The 17,595-nt window shown below is 37.7% G+C and overlaps 5 protein-coding genes and 1 long non-coding RNA gene across 21 annotated transcripts in view; 3 read left to right on the forward strand and 3 right to left on the reverse strand.

The window, feature by feature from the left end:
- LOC105459102 (WD repeat-containing protein 7) overlaps positions 1-3,350 on the reverse strand; it is a 19,003-nt gene extending 15,653 nt beyond the window's left edge. For 5 of the 9 annotated variants that reach the window (XM_011704817.1, XM_011704820.1, XM_011704819.1 and 2 more), the window contains exons 1-4: positions 2,640-3,350; positions 1,782-1,959; positions 1,367-1,599; positions 1,133-1,275 (exon numbers count right to left, since the gene is read on the reverse strand). In XM_011704817.1, coding sequence (XP_011703119.1) covers positions 1,133-1,275; positions 1,367-1,599; positions 1,782-1,946 — 541 coding nt within the window. In that variant the 5' untranslated portion in view covers positions 1,947-1,959; positions 2,640-3,350. The remainder of the gene's footprint in view (positions 1-1,132; positions 1,276-1,366; positions 1,600-1,781; positions 1,960-2,639) is intronic. The other 4 variants (XM_011704821.1, XM_011704823.1, XM_011704816.1 and 1 more) reach the window with 3 other exon arrangements.
- A 587-nt stretch (positions 3,351-3,937) lies between these two features.
- Positions 3,938-8,484, forward strand: LOC105459104 (UPF0585 protein C16orf13 homolog A). 6 transcript variants are annotated; one of them, XM_011704827.1, is made up of 4 exons: positions 3,938-4,090; positions 6,982-7,075; positions 7,404-7,476; positions 7,796-8,484. In XM_011704827.1, exons 3-4 carry the CDS (start codon positions 7,445-7,447, stop codon positions 8,436-8,438), a joined length of 675 nt encoding a protein of 224 aa, XP_011703129.1. In that variant the 5' UTR covers positions 3,938-4,090; positions 6,982-7,075; positions 7,404-7,444; the 3' UTR covers positions 8,439-8,484. The 6 variants fall into 6 exon arrangements, with proteins under 6 accessions (XP_011703129.1, XP_011703132.1, XP_011703126.1 ...); XM_011704830.1 differs by lacking the exon at positions 6,982-7,075 and having other exon boundaries at positions 7,771-8,484; XM_011704824.1 differs by lacking the exon at positions 6,982-7,075.
- Positions 4,142-7,145, forward strand: LOC105459105 (dnaJ homolog subfamily C member 21). 2 transcript variants are annotated; one of them, XM_011704832.1, is made up of 2 exons: positions 4,142-4,227; positions 4,730-7,145. In XM_011704832.1, the coding sequence occupies exon 2, from the start codon at positions 4,805-4,807 to the stop codon at positions 6,746-6,748; it is 1,944 nt and encodes a 647-aa protein (XP_011703134.1). In that variant the 5' UTR covers positions 4,142-4,227; positions 4,730-4,804; the 3' UTR covers positions 6,749-7,145. The 2 variants fall into 2 exon arrangements, with proteins under 2 accessions (XP_011703134.1, XP_011703133.1); XM_011704831.1 differs by lacking the exon at positions 4,142-4,227 and adding an exon at positions 4,369-4,465.
- A 506-nt stretch (positions 8,485-8,990) lies between the features above and the next one.
- Positions 8,991-11,883, reverse strand: LOC105459157 (ATPase WRNIP1-like). Its single transcript, XM_011704938.1, has 4 exons — positions 10,863-11,883; positions 10,479-10,670; positions 9,517-10,390; positions 8,991-9,289 (listed from the first exon to the last, which is right to left on the reverse strand). The coding sequence occupies exons 1-4, from the start codon at positions 11,145-11,147 to the stop codon at positions 8,991-8,993; spliced, it is 1,650 nt and encodes a 549-aa protein (XP_011703240.1). The 5' UTR covers positions 11,148-11,883.
- A 592-nt stretch (positions 11,884-12,475) lies between these two features.
- Positions 12,476-17,276, forward strand: LOC105459107 (protein O-mannosyltransferase 1). Of its 2 annotated transcripts, none has more exons than XM_011704833.1 (7): positions 12,476-12,597; positions 13,399-13,607; positions 14,121-14,422; positions 14,850-15,024; positions 15,124-16,219; positions 16,452-16,753; positions 16,835-17,276. In XM_011704833.1, exons 1-7 carry the CDS (start codon positions 12,505-12,507, stop codon positions 17,022-17,024), a joined length of 2,367 nt encoding a protein of 788 aa, XP_011703135.1. In that variant the 5' UTR covers positions 12,476-12,504; the 3' UTR covers positions 17,025-17,276. The 2 variants fall into 2 exon arrangements, with proteins under 2 accessions (XP_011703135.1, XP_011703136.1); XM_011704834.1 differs by lacking the exon at positions 12,476-12,597 and adding an exon at positions 12,708-12,722.
- On the reverse strand, positions 14,644-15,189 carry LOC105459106. Its single transcript, XR_975630.1, has 2 exons — positions 15,107-15,189; positions 14,644-15,007 (listed from the first exon to the last, which is right to left on the reverse strand). It is a non-coding gene; the product is annotated as an uncharacterized LOC105459106 (long non-coding RNA).
- Positions 17,277-17,595: the final 319 nt, after the last annotated feature.

Consider the following 17,595-nt stretch of genomic DNA (forward strand, 5'->3'; position numbering starts at 1 on the left):
ATATATATATATATATATATTGTAATATATTTTTTAGTTTTATATATATATTTATATACTTACGAATAGAAATAGAAACATGGTATACCAGGTGAAAATGTTACGAGGGTGTAATGAAATGCAATGTGTGCATAAATATGTATAGTCATTCATGTATGAATAACAGGATAGTTTCATGAATAGTAAGTTAATATAAAAAGAAAGAAAAGTGAAACGAGTATTATTAATAATGATTACATTGTGCTCAAGTGATGATGTGCAAAGAGTGAATTATGTGTGAATTATGATTAGATAAAATAAAAAATTAACAAAAGAAGTGATAGAGCCTCGATTGCCAGCGCAATAACGCTGACATATGTCCAGTTTCATTAACATGCTGCAACAATGTAATTGTTATTAAGTAGTCAGTTTAAAAAGAGAAGGTATGTAAAACTGCTACTATCAAACTAGATATAACACGTATAAATGACTTTACTCGCGTAAAACCGAATAATGAATAATAAAAAATAATAGCTCGAAATTTATGAAAAAGACAATCCCTGTTATATCCAAAGCATAAAGCTTCTTCAGGTTAATTGCCTAAAAAGAACAAAAAATAGTAAAGTAGCAGATTATAAAATTCAAAGTACAAAAGAAACGTTTGTACAAATGCCTCAAGTACCGTTAGTTGACTTCAAGTCAAGTACTAGTAAGACTAGTACAATTATTATAAACGATAAATATTATTGCAATTTAATTTCATTCAAATCATATCCAAAAATCATAATTAATAAAAAAAAGAAACTTTACCGCTAGTATCCACAAGGTCTTTGCTTAAAAAGAAACATAAATATACAAGATAATGAAACACCAAAAGATACTGTTTCACGTATTAATGAATTTTCATTAAAAATTCACAAAAGATATTGAGCATCGACTGTTATATAAAAAAACTATTGGGAATAGAAAGGAAACAATTTTGGAATAGCAATAGATGCAAGATTCAAATCGAATTTTCGCGCTAAACTGTAAAAATAAATTTGTTACACAAGCTGCATTACGATTTCTCTTTATACAGTATCCGTTGGCAATGAAATTGATAAAAGGTAGTTGTTGATGGTATAAAGCGTAGGTGTGATGGAGTGTAACTAACTTGTATGCACGTAGAACCGACCTTTCCGTTTGGCCGGCCGCAAAACGTGCAAGGCGCTAATCCAATCCGGATTGACACGGGAGCTCAGAGTGAACAGCACTTCCAAACTGAATGGATCCATCACCAAAACCTCGGGATAGTATCTGAGATAAAAAAAAACATGTATATATACATGTATTCTCGACAAATGTGATATTATCACGTGATATATGTATGGATAATGGCAATTTCTACCCAGAGCAAAACAGTCTGACATCCTCTCCACCCGCAGAAACATAAGGTAACATTTGCGTGTGAACACTATTAAGCTTCACCGCCTCGCGACACTTTCCATCGACTAGATCCCAAGTGCACATCTCTCCACTCTCGCTGCTGCTCACAATGAAATTTTGCTCCATTACAACGCTGGCTCGACTGAGACACATTATTGGAGCAGTATGTCCAACCAGCAAACATCTTGGAGTCATCTGCATTGAAAATCATAAATAGATTGTAATATAAATCAATAATAAATAAAAAAATGTTATTGTATATTCTGTGCACATATATATAAATGTGTGTGCATGTGCACTCGCATGCACAGAATTAAAGGTGTGTGTGTGTGTGTGCGCGCGCGCGTGCGCGCACATATATATATATATATATATACCTTTAATGTTTCCGGATCCACTTGCCATAGACATATTTGTCCATCGTAACATCCTGTTACCAGTGTCTTTTGATCCCGAGATAAGTAGACGCAAGAAATACAATGGGTTGGTGCTATGCGTCCCCACAGAACTATGGGCACCACTAAACTGGTACCTGCAGTCATCTTTGCAGACAATCTGAAAAAAATTATGCATAAATAACCACGATGCATTAAACAAAGTCTTTGTATCTGTTTTTATTGCCTTTGCTCAGGGTATTAATGTTTCTCTCATTGATTAAATTTAAACTAACCAAGGCATACTCTGTCACAAACCAAAAAATAAAATGTACAATTTAAAAGAGATGGCTCTTTTTCCTTTAAATACATAAAATCAAATATCGTAGCAATTGTTTTAAAGCAAACACTCTGTCAGTGTTACACGATTCTTAGCTGTCAATTAGAAAAAAACGCGAAAGATAACGATTCTCGCAAAGTGAATTACTCTATAGTCTATACGTTACTCTCTTCTGAGAAATTGAAATATACAATCCAATACAATCGTATAATGTTATCATTGATATCAAAAGAGCGAGAAGATAACAGCGCAGTAAAATGACAAATTACGACGGACTAACCCTAACCCTTACGTACTACGTGTCAAACGTATGTGCACTACGAACGGCACACGAGTCGGCAAGGTGAATCTATAAAAGCGTGACGAGCTGACGAACATGAGTTACATGAAATCGGGTTCATTCAAAATCATTAAGATCGCGAAGGAAAGCTAATTGAAGAACGATTAGAGGCGTCTGCTACATCATGTTGGCAAAATGTCACAAGGCTATTGTTGGGGTCGTTGTTGCTGACAAGATATACCTTTGGACGGGCACGAAACCAGCGGTGAATAATTACCGCTGACAAGTGGCCGGGATCGGTCGCACCTTGACAATGTTCGAAAATCGCTTAATCCTCACTGCACTCTCGCGATCATCGCTGCCTTGGGAGCAGAGATTCAGAGAACAGCCGAAAATGCCGTGCCGCGAGACTGCCGAACCGAGGACAATATCGTGGACAGTGCGATACTTGCGTTGCGATCACTGCGATCGAGAGTACGATCAGCTGTTCTGTCGTGAAAGTCCCTAAAATCGTCGGTTATGTCAGACAGAAACCCTATATAATGGCCTCTCTCTGCTATAATCTACAATAAGAAGAGGAGACTGGTAGAGGAGGTTGATTGTGTATCTTATTGGAATAAGGTGAAAATGAAAATTACAAAAGTGAGCAAATTCACTAGAATAGTAACAATTCTCATTAGCCAATATCTAGCGAATTTCCTCACTTTTATAATTTTCACCTCGTTTCAAGATACACAATCGTTCCCAGAATTCTCGTATGTACGTACACTAGCGCCATTACATTCATTTTCGAGATGGGTACTACATCCATTTTCTGACTGTCGATATCATAACATCGAAAATAGATGTGTGGTTTTTAGTCTGTGCAGCTCGAGTGTCTGAGCAGGAGTAAGAGATACAACGATCAAACAACGCGTATCTCTCACTCAAAACAACCAATAGGTCCACTCAGCGAAAAACTGAGTCTTCGCGCAGATATCGCCGCGCAACTTTTGTTTTGGGTTGGATCCAATGAAATGCAAGACGATAGGAACGTACATACATACATACGTACAGACAATTTATAAGCAATTACATCAGAAATTTTCTTTAATGATTACTCCTACGAATAATTGTTACTAATAAAACGTTTTATTCGATTCACACATTGAATTTATTGATTTATTGTATCGAATCCATATTATTACTTATCCGTTTTATTACTTGTGAGGCACTTTTCTCAATTCGGTCCTGGATTTAACATGGTGGATGCTCACGTGATCCGGAAAAGGAGATCAAAGGGGTGCCGACATGAAGCATGGACCTTCTGGTATGTACTACACTCTCACAGACACGCGCACATATTTTATTTATGCTTCTCTTTGTCATGGATGTAGCACAGCAGACTCGACTACGTCCATTTTTGACGTTATAATTTTATCGACAATGTTTGAAAATGGATGTGGTTATGTAGTATCCATTTCAAAAATGGATGTAATGGCGACAATGGCGCTAGTGATATGTATGTATATAGAGGTTCTGACGGGATGGCCGCCGCGCGGCGCGCGCTCTCATGCTTCTCTTCTCTCTTCTCTCTGCTTCGGTGACTTCGGTCTTCAGGTTAGGTTTAATTGTAATTTCGAAAATACATCGATTGCGCGTCAACTGTGCGCAGCCTTATCAACAGCAAGATCGATAAAGCTCTAAAGTCGAGTAAGCTCCTCTTTGCAGTTCTTTCTATATTTTCTTATACATATATATCGAGCGAGTCATTGGAATGGCTAATTAAAAATCGTGATTGCGCGATTGACACGTGTGTTTTATACATACAAATTTCTTTAAAATAGAGGGTAAAATAGAGAATCGAGAATTTCGCTTTATTTCGCTTCGAAATAATTTACGAGATCATTGCGCCTATTATTTTTCTACCCGATTCGAATTTTATCGAATTGAATCGTAATATTTTATGAGATTTATACTTGAAGACAGAATATAGGTTATTAAAATAACATGGCTTATGGATAAAATTAAAAATACTGGATCAATACTGAATGGAGAAAATTTGCTAAGAATTTGAGAAGAATTAGAGTATGTACATAGATTTGTTTTATATTTGCATTTATAACACAACACGAGGTTTTCTGGTAATAATAATGTGTGTATGTGTGCGTGCGTGCGCGTGTGTGTGTAATATTGTTCACTTTTGTACTTTGATAAAAATTCAGTTTTACTGAATATATTTCGCGAACCGCGATGAAACGCAAATGAGCTCATAAATCATTTCTAACTAAATTAAATTTACGTTAAATTACATAGAAAAGCTGTTTGATTTCATAATTTAAATTCTTTTAGCGTACGGTTTGTGGTTTTAAGTATGGAAATTGTGTTGGGCCATTGTATGTAATCATACGTATACAACACAATACAATGAAGTGTCACTACGAAGTATTAGGAGTCGCAAAAGATGCCTCTGACGATGACGTAAAAAAGGCATACAGGAAGCTAGCATTGAAATGGCATCCGGATAAGAATCTCGATAGTCCAGATGAAGCTAAGGAACAGTTCCAGCTTGTGCAACAAGCGTGGGAGATACTAAGCGATCCCCACGAGCGGGCTTGGTATGACAATCATCGAGAAGCTATCCTGAAGGGTGGCATTGGAGAGGATTACAAGGATGATTCCATCAATCTCTTCCCATACTTTTCCCTTTCATGCTTCAAGGATTATGGGGACGGCGAGAAAGGCTTCTACACCGTCTACAGAAACGTTTTCGAGCAATTGGCGGCAGAGGACGCCGAGTTTGCCAAAGACGGCGAGTCCGACGAGGAGGAGGTGGTTCCCGGCTTTGGTGATTCTCAAAGCCCTTACGAGGACGTGGTGCATGATTTCTATGCCTACTGGCAGAGTTATAGCACCAAAAGATCCTACGCCTGGCTGGATCCGTATGATATACGTGAAATGCGGAATCGGCGCATTCTCAGACTCGCCGAGAAGGAGAACAAGAAAGTGCGCGACAAGGCGAGGCGTGAGAGGAACGAGCAGGTGCGGAATTTGGTCGCCTTTGTCCGCAAACGCGACAAGCGAGTACAGGTATACGCAGCGAAGCTGGCCGAACGCGCCCGCGAGAACTTTCGCAAGGCAGAGGAGCGGAGGAAGGCACATCTGTTGGAGAGGCAGAAACTATTGCGGGATCAAACCGAATCTGAATGGTCCAAGTTTTCGAACGTGGAGGCAGAGCTGAAGAACATTGAGGCGAATCTGACGGCAGAGTTCGGGACAGACGACAGGAAAGTAACAACGAGGAACAGCAATCCAGAAGCGTTTTACTGCATCGCTTGCGATAAGATTTTCCAGACGCACAAGGCCTTTACAAATCACGAAAACTCGAAGAAACATAAGGAAAATGTCAGCGCACTCAAGCACGTCATACCGGACGAGGACGAGGACCTCCGCAGTAGCTCTCGGGAAAGTGACTCGAGTAGTACGGAAGAAGACTCAGTTTCGCTAAATGGACCCAAGTTAGCAACAGATTCACAGATGCCTGATGATTTCTTGAACCTTCCTCATTATAGCGATTCGAAACGGAATGATGACGAGGCTGTCTCTCTTGCCGAACTGATGTCGAACGATGAAGAAAACGATCCTGAATGTCTTCAATCGACAATCGAAAAAGGAAAGAAGATAGATAGCTACGGAGATGTCCCATTGGCCGCGGAACCAGAGGCGGCCGGAAGTATTTTATTTTCATCTAAAATTGAAAATGATGATGACGATGGCATAACTTCCGAGGACGAACTAATATCCGATCAAGAAGAAGACGTCGCATTGTCGAGTCGTCAGAAGAAAAAGAAGAAAAAGAAACGTAATATTCAGAATCCTAATTCTATGCTTCAACTTGCTAGCGACGACGACACGGAGAGCATTAACGAGGAAGTATGGCTGTCGAAAAAACAACGCAAAAAGTTACAGCAGAAAAAAGTACAAATAAATAAACAGTTGCAAAGCAAGGAAGAGGCACACAAAGAAGAGGGACTGCAAGAAGCAGAGGGATTAGAAAACAGAGTGACGGAAGAAGCGAGTGTTGTTAGCGAAAGATTGAAAGCCGACAAAGCAAAGAAATGTTCTAAAAGAGAGGAACAAGAGATAAGGGGCAAAAATAAAAAAGAATCAATTATGAATATTGATGATTTCACCCATCGCTGTGTCTCTTGCTCATCTGAGTTTCCTAGCAAAAATAAATTGTTTGAGCATTTAAAGAAAACCGGACACTCCGTACATCTACCGGAATTAGCGAAAAGTAAAAAGAGCCAAGAGAAAAAGAAAAAAGCAACACCTAAAGCGAAAGACAATTTGGATAAAAAGAAATGTTGAATCCAACTTATTGTGAAATGTCAAATTATAGAAACTGTTATACCTATACAATTATTGTAAATGGACAGCAATTTGTTATATAATTGACTTGAAAAGTATCTCTTATATGTATTATAGGGATCCGCTATCTCGGAATTCTATAGGAACTGCGTTTCTGTACATATATCAAAGACCCGTTAAAATATTTTAATTTTTGATTTGACTTTCGTTTACATAACACTTTCAATTTTCAGAACACTATTTCATTGTCGATTCAGAAACGGACGGTTTAGCAATCAAGTGTAAATGTATTTTGACAAGTTGCAAAAGTGAAAATTATATATCAAAGTAAATATATACACTATAGTTGTATTATAAATTATTGTATCTATCCAATAAATATGTGCGTGTATATAAATGCATATATAAATACCCACTAAATTAACATTACTTTTATTGTTCGTCAACAATGTGTTTTTCTTTTTCATTCTCCATAATATTTTAAGTTTATCCAAATGTTAATAATTTTAACCGTTTTTTCTAAGCAGTTAGACATTGTTTTTCAATCAAAAGATTCAATAATTAAGATTTACTATAGGCTATTTCCTAATAAAATACGAAAATATACAATTTTATATACGTGTAATAGTATAAAGAAAATATTTACATTTTTCAGGGTGTGCTATAAATGTTATGTGAATAACATATAACACAGAAATGAATATTATTCATTACGCTGTTAATCACAGGTGAGATGCACATATAAAATTGACGCGAATCGCGACTTATATCTTACTCTTGAGCTGTTTAATTTCAAAGTACGTGGCATAAGTCAATAAGTTTTTCTTAAAAATGAAATAATAGAGGGAAGTAAGTAAAATGTATGTGTGTATGCGCGTGTATGGTATATAGTCACATATCGCATATACAAAATATACATGTTTTAATTTAAATTTTACCTATGCACACGTCACTTTGCAGTATAACAGCAATAAATGTAATATTAATTATGTAATAATGCATGCACTACAAACTTTCTGTAGGAAGTGAAACTGAAATTTCTTCAAGGTCACACACTATGGCTGCCAAAAAGCTCGTTTATCCTGCGGCGGACCGTAATAAGGAACCAATATTATTGGTTTTAAAACGATACATCCAACGCGGCACAAATCAGACCTTCCTGGAAATATCCTCCGGTTCGGGACAACACGTGGCACATTTCGCGCCGCATTTCCCACATGTCACGTTTTATCCCTCGGAATACGAGCCGCGACTTCTGGATAGTATTGCCGCGTACGCGAATGAATATTCTAATATAAAAAGCCCCGTGAGAATTGATATTACCACGGACTTCCGGCTGTGGGGTAACGGTATTTTTAAGCCAAACAGTTTCGAATATATGTATAATGCGAATATGATGCATATTTCGCCATACCAGTGCACCATCGGTTTATTTAACAATGCGGGTCAATTACTGAAGCCAAATGGGCTACTAATCACCTATGGACCGTTCGCTTTTAATGGCCAGATCACTCCGCAGAGTAATATAAGTTTCAACGAGTCCTTGAAATCGCAGGATCCAAGTTGGGGTTTACGAGATGTAACAGACTTGAAAAAGTTAGCTGAAGAGAATGATATTAAATTAATAGAAATCGTAGACATGCCCGCTAATAATAAAACGATCATTTGGAAAAAATGTACTCATTCATAAGGAAACTGAAGACGAGTCAAATTTGTTATACACAAAAAAAAAAAAACGAAAAAATTATCGCTAAGCTTTTAAATTTATAAGCTATTTTTATTCAACTGAATTAAAATCGGATTAAAATCTCGCGAGCAATGATTAAAAATATGTTTCAATACTTTTACAGTATTATATACATCTTGCATATAAATTATAAAAATTTTACACATATATGCATATGTAGATATTACAGTATATATATATATATATATATACATGTAGCTTATATCTCTGTTTATGCTTAAAATTTTAATCCCTGAGTGTGTATGAGCGCGCGCGCGCGCGCGCGAGAGAGAGAGAGAGAGAGAGAGAGAGAGCTAGAATTCAATATAAAATTTGTAAAAATATATCCTTTTGTTATAAAAAAAATGAAATATCATGACAAAATATATTTAAATTAAAGCTACCACAGCACATTTCTAGGTATCGTCGTCATCATCTTCAAAGAAATCTAAATTTTCCAATCCCTCTGGTAGATAGCCTAATCCAGATTCATCTTTGTGCATCATATTGTATCCCTTACCATATCCTGAAATAATAAGTCGATTTACTAACAGTAAGAGCAAATTGAGGACTATGGAAGATAAAATGTTTACCCAAATCTTTCATGAGTCTTGTGGGGGCGTTCCTCAAGTGCAGGGGCACTCCTGGCTGCGGGCCCTTATGCTCTGCTACCATTCTTTGCGCAGCTCTAAGTGCATCTTCCATTAGTCTGGATTTTGGTGCTTTCGCTAAATATATTGTACATTGTGCCAAAAGAACATCACACTCCGGCATTCCAATCATTTTGCAGCCATGCATTGTGTGTACCGCTATTCCTGCAGATAAGATTTGTTTAATGTATATTAAATATATTTGTCAGCTCTAGTGAAGCTTAATCACAATCATGTTATCATAAATATTAATACATTTCTGCAAATCTATTATATGTAAAAACGATATATGTAATTCTAATTATATCGTAATATTATTTTCTTTAGTAATTAGAATTATATAATTTTGTGTGGGAGCGTGTGAGAGCTTGAAATTATAAATAAATGCTAACCAAGAGCTTTCGGGTCAGCTAAACCGATATCTTCGCTAGCCATCCTCACTAATCTTCGCGCGATATAAACCGGATCCTCGCCGCCAGCGATCATTCTCGTCAACCAATAAAGCGAAGCATTTTCGTCGCTGGCTCTAACAGACTTGTGCAACGCAGAAATCATATCGTAATGTTGATCACCCTTCTTGTCGTATAACATGTGCGTTTTCTTCAGGCTTTCCTTGATATCATTGAGCGTTATTATAACTGGACCAATGTTGAGCAATTTCTCCTCATTCGGTGCTTTACATCGTACTGCCATTTCTAGTCCTCCCAGCGCTATTCGAGCATCACCATCGCAAGTCCCAGCCAACCATTCTATCGTCGGTTCGTCTATAATGAATTTCGTATTGCAGGACGGTTCCATCTCGACGACTTTGACTTTCTCTAGTGTATTTCCTTCGGCTTCGCTGATTTCTTGCAAAGTGTTTTCACTTTTATCCAATGCATGTATTATACCTCCCAGCGAAATTACCGCACGCTTCAAAATCGATAGTAAATTCGCGATAGATAATTTTTGTAAAACAATCACTCTGCATCGACTTAGCAATGCGGAGTTTAAACTGAACGAAGGATTTTCCGTGGTCGCCCCGATCAGAGTAATAGTTCCTGATTCGACATGCGGTAGAAACACATCCTGCTGCATTTTGTTGAACCTATGTATCTCGTCCATGAACACTATCGTACGCTGCGCATACTTGGCATGATTACTGGCGATACCGATGACTTCCTTCACTTCCTGGACACCGGCCATTGCAGCGGAGAGCTTAACATATCGTAGCTTATGACTCGTGTCATTCTTGCACATGTGCGCGATGACATTAGCCAAAGATGTCTGCAAAAAGAGAAAGAAATCAATGCATACGTTAAACATATTCAAATATTTAATTCGCATAGAAAATTCCAAGAATAATAGTACCTACCTTGCCACATCCAGGCGGACCCCAGAGAATCATGTTAGGTATTTCGCCTTTTTGCAGGAGTTCAGAAAGCATAGTACGAGGTCCAAGGATATGTCTCTGGCCTACAAAGTTTAATAGCGATGTAGGTCTCATTTGTTCTGCGAGCGGTACATGTTTGTTTCCGCGCATCTTCTTACATTCCTTTTCTGATGTCTGTAACAATATATATGTATATTATTTATATGTATATATATATATAGGAATATCTTATAAAGGAAAAACTACAGCGCAAGAAAAATTGACACATGTTATAAAATAGTTGAGCATTGTGTGTCATTTATATAATATATTAATGTATTATACTATATACTATTATATAATTACAATTTTATAATAAAAAATTACACTTTTCTGTGGAGAGAGCACGTCATTTTTAACATCTTCTTCGTCCCTGAAACTTTGGGAAGGAAACTGATCCAAAGAACTCTTTCTCTTAACGGGCGCTTGATTAATTTTTGTCACACTTGCTGGCTTCAGTTTGCTTCTCTTATTCATGGGACTGGATTCTTTAAGTAACATTGTGCTTTCATCTTTCGTAGGTTCATTCAAGAATAAGCACTTGCTGGCATGAGACTCGATGACAGAGGAAGCGTATTCCTTGGCACATATCGGGCACAATACTTTGTCCATGTTTGTACTAAGACTAGTGATAACCAAGTCGTGATTATATCTTCTCTTTATTCAAAAATAGATGCAATAATAATATGAATATTTTGTGAATCTCTCTTCTTGACACGCAGCGAGTAGCTGAAATATACATGGTAAAAACATATGTGATGTAATAATATTAGTAAAAATAACGGATATCAAAAGAAAAAAATTGTAAAAGGAATAACGACGTATAGGTATATCTTTTTACTGATTTTTGCGGCCGCGAGTGCTATATCGGAGGACGTGGTAAAGATTAAACAATCTGTCATTATTTTCAGGAAAAACCTCCAGGAGAATCCTATTATATATACGTACTTATCAAGTATTTCCAGAAAAATAAAATCTTGTTCGTGTCATTTTTATTCCGTTACAAATACCTATAGATACATACATATTATTTTAAGAGAGCGTTGAGCGAATGAGAGATGCAGAGAACATGCACGTGAATCAATTAGTGATGACAGCTTGTGGTAAAGCCACAAAGATGAATTTCAATAATGAGAAGGAATTAATAAACGCTGAACCGCGGTGAACGTAAAATTTTGCCGCGCGATGCGCAGAATCACCATCGAATAGAATTCTTGGAGACGATACCGTTATATCAAATCCGTACTCTAACCTAAGCAACGCGTGAGAGCGTGCAGTCGTGCACTGAGAAACTCAGCCTCGATGCCCTCGATCGTGCCGAAACTATTGCCGACGCCACTGCCAATAGTGCCAATTACCAACTGCCAAGCACGGTCAAGCGGGGTCGTTTCGAAACTGCTAGTGCGAAAGAGCGTCAAGTGCCGGTATAATCGGCAATCATCCACGATCACAGCATTCACAGCTGTGGATCACGGATCCCCGACGGCCGACGAGTCCGAGAGGAAGAGTCAACGCAGGGAGGATCGACGACGTCACTGCGCGGTCACGAGCTCGTGAAAGTCGTGAGAACGGTGTGAGAAACGACGAGGTCCAGCCGCCAGCATCGAGGCCGTCGAGCGGCGCCGCTGACCCGCGCTGACGACGCTGACGTGGGTCGTCGTTCGTGGGCGGCAGACGGCGGCGCAGCGCGCAGCGCGCGGCCAGGTCTCGCGAGTTCCCTTTTAAACCTTTTAAACGGCGGCTAAACTGTTGCATCGCTATCGTTCCGAGCGAGCGGGACTCGTCGGGGCTTTCGGGAGAGCGAGACCAGCGAGAGTCTCCGACCTCCGCCTCTGACCTGAATCTGAGGTGACGTGGTCAAGTGAGAGACCACGTTCGACCGGTGTCATCCGATTGATTTTATCTCTTCGTCTTCCGCCTTGTCTCTGATATTCTACCTTGTCACAAAGCGGATCTCTTCGGGGCGGCGATGGAAGTCCGGCGCAGACGAGCGAGACCGCATGACAGCAAGCATGACGCCGACGCAATGACGGATGAACCGAGGATGATTCAAAGAGACGATGTGAGCTACCTACCTTCAAATCCGACGACTTTCGGAATGATTCCCGCAGGGCTGAGTTCAGAAACTTCACCTAGGTGTATCTAGATCATTCATTTTATCCTTGTTTAAAATTCGGTGAATAAAAGGTAATAAAATAAAATGATATACCGTGAATTCCTGAACGCAGCTCAGAGAATCACGCGCGGGAGTATATATATCTCTGCGGCGTTTCCGATGAGTGCAGAATCAAAACAATAATACGATACGAATTTTTATAAATTCAATGTGAGAAACTAGAGAAAACTGAGATGTAGCGTACTTATATATTGATCTTATACGGCCGATTTATGGATCTAGAAATCTTTAGGAGATTCAAAAAATATATATATACCTTAATAGTGTAGTAAAAGATATAAATATATAGTCTTATATAGTACCTTACCATTGCTTTTTTTTTATTTTATTTTTTTTACTGGAAGATGCCAGACTGGTTTTGTATGAGAGAAAGATATTTTTTTATTCAACATCAATGATTTTATGTTCAAATTGGAAAAAAATTGAATTTAAATTTAAATATATGTATATATTTAAATTTTCTGTGTTGTTATTATACATATTTCATTGCATTCGTAATAGACAAACGTAATAGATTAATTATAAATAGGCCAGAGTAAAATTTCTGATGAAAAAGTTATCTATAATATATGTACATCTTTTAAAATTACTTATAGTATTTGGTTGCTTGCAGTTTCTAAAATCAATTAATTATTAGATTTGATTGCATTTTGTTAATTACTGTATTGATTTTTATTTATAATACAGATGAATGGACAAACAGAGTCGAATATCACTTTGATAGAAAGTAACAAAGCAAATCCATCATATTCCATCGGGTCGAAGCAATTTTTATCCAGCAACGCGGTTCGCGCTCGAATCAGGATCAGCTTGGAGATTGATCTGATAGCGTCGATTTTATTAATTGCGGGCATTTGCACTCGTCTTTATCGCCTCGAGGAACCGCGCAGTATAGTGTAAGTACACATGCACACTTTTGACAAATAATACATTTGTAATATTATATTTGTGATAATATCCATATTATATCATTACGATAATATGGAGATATGCGAATATTATAATATTCTTATCTTCTGTAATTTCGATAAAATATTTATATTTGTATAGCAGTCGTTCGCTTGTAGAAACTAAAATTAATAACAATAGATAAAAACAAGTTGTATAATTTGGAAATACATATATCAGACTGAATGCACTTTGCCTTTAAAATTATCTTTAATCAGTTTTTATCATATACAGCTGATTCATCACAAAAGTATAGGTATAGCTTTGAAAAAACTCTCTGATGAAAAATTCGACAAATTATTCTAGCCCTTGCAATATATGTATTGTTATACATACATTTATTTATTTCTCATTCTACTTATCTTATTTAACAGAAAATTTAAATGGTTATCATTATAGTTTTTTTTCTTTCATTCTCAATTATCATCTATTGTTTATTATGATTATTGTCTCTCTTACAGCTTCGACGAACTGCATTACGGCAAGTACGTCGGATTATATATGAAGAGGACGTTCTTTTTTGACTCCCATCCGCCTTTAGGGAAGCAATTGGTCTCTGCAGCGGCGTACTTGGCTGGATTCGACGGGCAATTCAAGTTCGACAGGATCGGAAGTCCTTACAGCGACGCGATTCCTTTGTACGCGTTGCGCCTGGTACCGGCGATATGCGGCAGTTTATTAATCTCCACGGGATATTATCTTATCTTGGAGCTGGGTTTGAGGCAATGGGCGGCAGCAATTGGCGGAATTGTACTCTTACTCGGTAGAGTAATTTTCTAGCTCTCTTATATAGAATTATAGAAAGTGCGTTACGCGGAAGATCGTGCGATTGCAGCACATGACACTACAGTCCTTCCCCCTAATGTGTCATATTCTTCGATCTTTATTTTTGTTTTTAAATTAAAAAAAAAAAAAATACTAGCATGCTTATAATGTTTAAATTTTGCTATGCTTGAGTTGAGGATAATACAGTATAATACATATATAGTAGCGAGATTCTATTGTATGCCCGACATATAATTATTAACATGTAGTATATAATTTGTTACTTAAAAATTAAATCCACCACGTTGATCTTTGCTAAAATTTGACTAACTTATCTTTACTACTGCAGTCACTTAAATTAAAACGCATAATATTTGCAGTGATTTCATCAATTTACTGATCTACTATAGCTATTGCAATTTCAGATAATGCATTATTGACACAGTCGAGATTTGTCCTGATGGAAAGTATCTTGATGCATTTCTCATTGCTCGGGTTGTTGTGCATCGTGAAATTTCGGAAAGTTATGGATCAACCGACGTCAGCGTCCTGGTGGTTGTGGCTGATATTAGGCATCGTAAATCTAACGTGTGCATTATGGTACAGTTACAATCTTTTCGTTTTCGTCTCACCTCTCCCGCTATTTATCATGACTCGCTTGAGTCGATAATTAATGACTTACATTTCATTTCTTTACAGCGTCAAGTACGTTGGATTTTATTCTATGATTCTCGCGCTCTTCTTAATCGCTCATGATTACTGGTCCCTGCTCTCAAGAAAGACTCTATCAAACACAGTCTTGTGGATTCATCTTATACTAAGATTCGTTGTACTAATCGCTGTTATTGCTGCCGTATATTTGAGCATATTCTATGTACATCTGGCGGTACTCTCCAAGGCAGGACCGCACGACTCGGTGATGACGAGCGCGTTTCAAGCGAGTCTGGAAGGAGGACTCGCCAGTATCACGAAAGGGCAACCTCTGGAAGTGACGCACGGCTCACAGATCACTCTTAGACACACATACGGCAGAGCATGTTGGCTGCACAGTCACAATCAAGTGTACCCATTACGGTATCCCGACGGTCGTGGTAGCTCTCATCAGCAGCAGGTCACGTGTTATTCGTTCAAGGACGTTAACAACTGGTGGATTGTCAAGAAGCCGGACAAAAACGATCTAGTAGTGACAAAACCCAGCGAGCCCATTCGGCATGGTGATGTGATTCAACTGGTACACGGGATCACCAGTAGAGCGTTGAATTCGCATGATGTTGCGGCGCCGATGACGCCACAGAGCCAGGAAGTGTCGTGTTACATCGACTATAACGTGTCCATGCCAGCGCAGAATTTGTGGCGGGTGGAGATCACAAACAGAGACCACTCTGGCGATGCCTGGCACGCGATTCAGAGCCAGGTACGGCTGATACACGTACACGCGAATGGAGCCGAGTTCGCATTGAAGTTTAGCGGCAGGCAATTGCCTGACTGGGGTTTCAACCAGCACGAAGTTGTAGCGGATCGGCTGGTGGACCAGACTAATTCCATTTGGAACGTTGAGGAACACCGGTATACTAAAAATGAGGATCAAAAGCAGCGGGAACGGGAGCTGATTAGCGCAGAGATGATACCATTGCAGGCAACCACCTTGAGCTTTTGGGAGAAATTCGCAGAGCTGCAGGTTAAAATGTTGTTTAGTGGCCAAGAGGGTCAGAACAGTCACATGTATTCCAGCGGACCTCTCGAGTGGCCGTTCATGTCCCGCGGGATCGCGTACTGGGTATCTAACGACAGCAATGTAAGTCCTATCCTACATCCGAATGCTTATCTCACACGATCAATATTATTAAAACTATATATTGGAAAATAAGATATATATTTCAATTACATTTGATATTTTGATATTGTTTTTACACTTTTCTTTTTTCACATTTTCCAATGGATTTTCGATCACTAGACACACAGACTAGGTTTCAAATTTTTACTGGCTTTTTTCTATAAAGTAAACATTTTGTTTGCCATTATTTCAGGCACAAGTGCATCTTTTGGGGAATATTGTGATTTGGTACTCCGGTACGATCTCAATAATTGCATATGTGACGCTGCTGATATTTTATTTAATGAGGAGGAGAAGACAATGTTTCGACATCCCAGAGGAAGAGTGGGAAAAGTTTGTTAACAACGCTTACGTACTGTTAGCTGGGTACCTACTTCATTTCGTACCTTTCTTATTCGTTGAACGAACTTTGTTCTTGCATCATTATTTACCAGCCTTCATTTTCAAAGTCTTATTAATGGCAGCCACAATTGATCATCTGTATTATTTAATTAGGTATGTTACCCGATTTACTAAAGCTCAAATTCCGGTTCATACAAAATAATTATGAAATAATCGTTATATCTTCTATTTCAGCACTCATCGTTCAGCGTGGAGTGTTTCATTGTACATCATAATCTGTGGTATCATCGCTTGGATACTTTTTATTATTTATGTATTCAAGAAATTTATTGTATTTAGTTATGGGACATCAGCTCTCACTGCCAAGGACGTGATAAAATTAAGATGGAAAGATACCTGGGATTTCATCGTACATAAAACATAAAAGTTTGAGTTTCATTCACAAAATCTGTTATATACGACGTAATATTTTTAGACTATTTTTAACTAGAACTTTATGTACTTATGAAACACATGACATTTACAAAAAAAAAAAAGAGACGTTATTCAGTATATTTTTATAAAAAGATTTTTAGCAAATGTTATTGCTTATAATGCGCATATACGTATGATATGACGAAATATCTTGTTATAATGGAGCAACAAGTGCCACAAAATATATGGAATAATGATATAGTGATGAGTTCTTTAATAATATTGTAAAAAGTTAGACACGAATGTGTGTATAGACTGATTTTGTTTTATAAAATGGTTTGTTATTATTTAATAGCATTTGATATTATAAAACACACACACACACACACACACACACACACACACACACACACATTCAGAAAAAAAATCAATATTAATGTTATAAGCGCATATATTTTATAATTAATAATTTAAAGTAATATTTTGAGATTTGTTTAACAGATAGATATAATTAAAACATAGAATTGTACGTGAACTTTTAAGTTATAAATTTTTTACCTTTTATAAGCATTGTATTCTTA

Source organism: Wasmannia auropunctata, unplaced genomic scaffold (assembly GCF_000956235.1).
Source record: "Wasmannia auropunctata unplaced genomic scaffold, wasmannia.A_1.0 LD334208.1, whole genome shotgun sequence".
Classification (NCBI taxonomy): Eukaryota; Metazoa; Arthropoda; class Insecta; order Hymenoptera; family Formicidae; genus Wasmannia; species Wasmannia auropunctata.

Coding starts and splice junctions, on each gene's coding strand:
- LOC105459105 (XM_011704832.1), top strand. CDS start 4,805: ATGAAGTGTCACTACGAAGTATTAGGAGTCGCAAAAGATGCCTCTGAC.
- LOC105459104 (XM_011704827.1), top strand. CDS start 7,445: ATGAATATTATTCATTACGCTGTTAATCACAG. Junction 7,477..7,795: donor CATTACGCTGTTAATCACAG/GTGAGATGCACA, acceptor AATTTCTTCAAG/GTCACACACTATGGCTGCCA.
- LOC105459157 (XM_011704938.1), bottom strand. CDS start 11,147: ATGGACAAAGTATTGTGCCCGATATGTGCCAAGGAATACGCTTCCTCT. Junction 10,671..10,862: donor TGCTCTCTCCACAGAAAAGT/GTAATTTTTTAT, acceptor ATATTGTTACAG/ACATCAGAAAAGGAATGTAA. Junction 9,290..9,516: donor AGCTGACCCGAAAGCTCTTG/GTTAGCATTTAT, acceptor TCTTATCTGCAG/GAATAGCGGTACACACAATG.
- LOC105459107 (XM_011704833.1), top strand. CDS start 12,505: ATGGAAGTCCGGCGCAGACGAGCGAGACCGCATGACAGCAAGCATGAC. Junction 13,608..14,120: donor GAGGAACCGCGCAGTATAGT/GTAAGTACACAT, acceptor TCTCTCTTACAG/CTTCGACGAACTGCATTACG. Junction 14,423..14,849: donor CGGAATTGTACTCTTACTCG/GTAGAGTAATTT, acceptor TTGCAATTTCAG/ATAATGCATTATTGACACAG.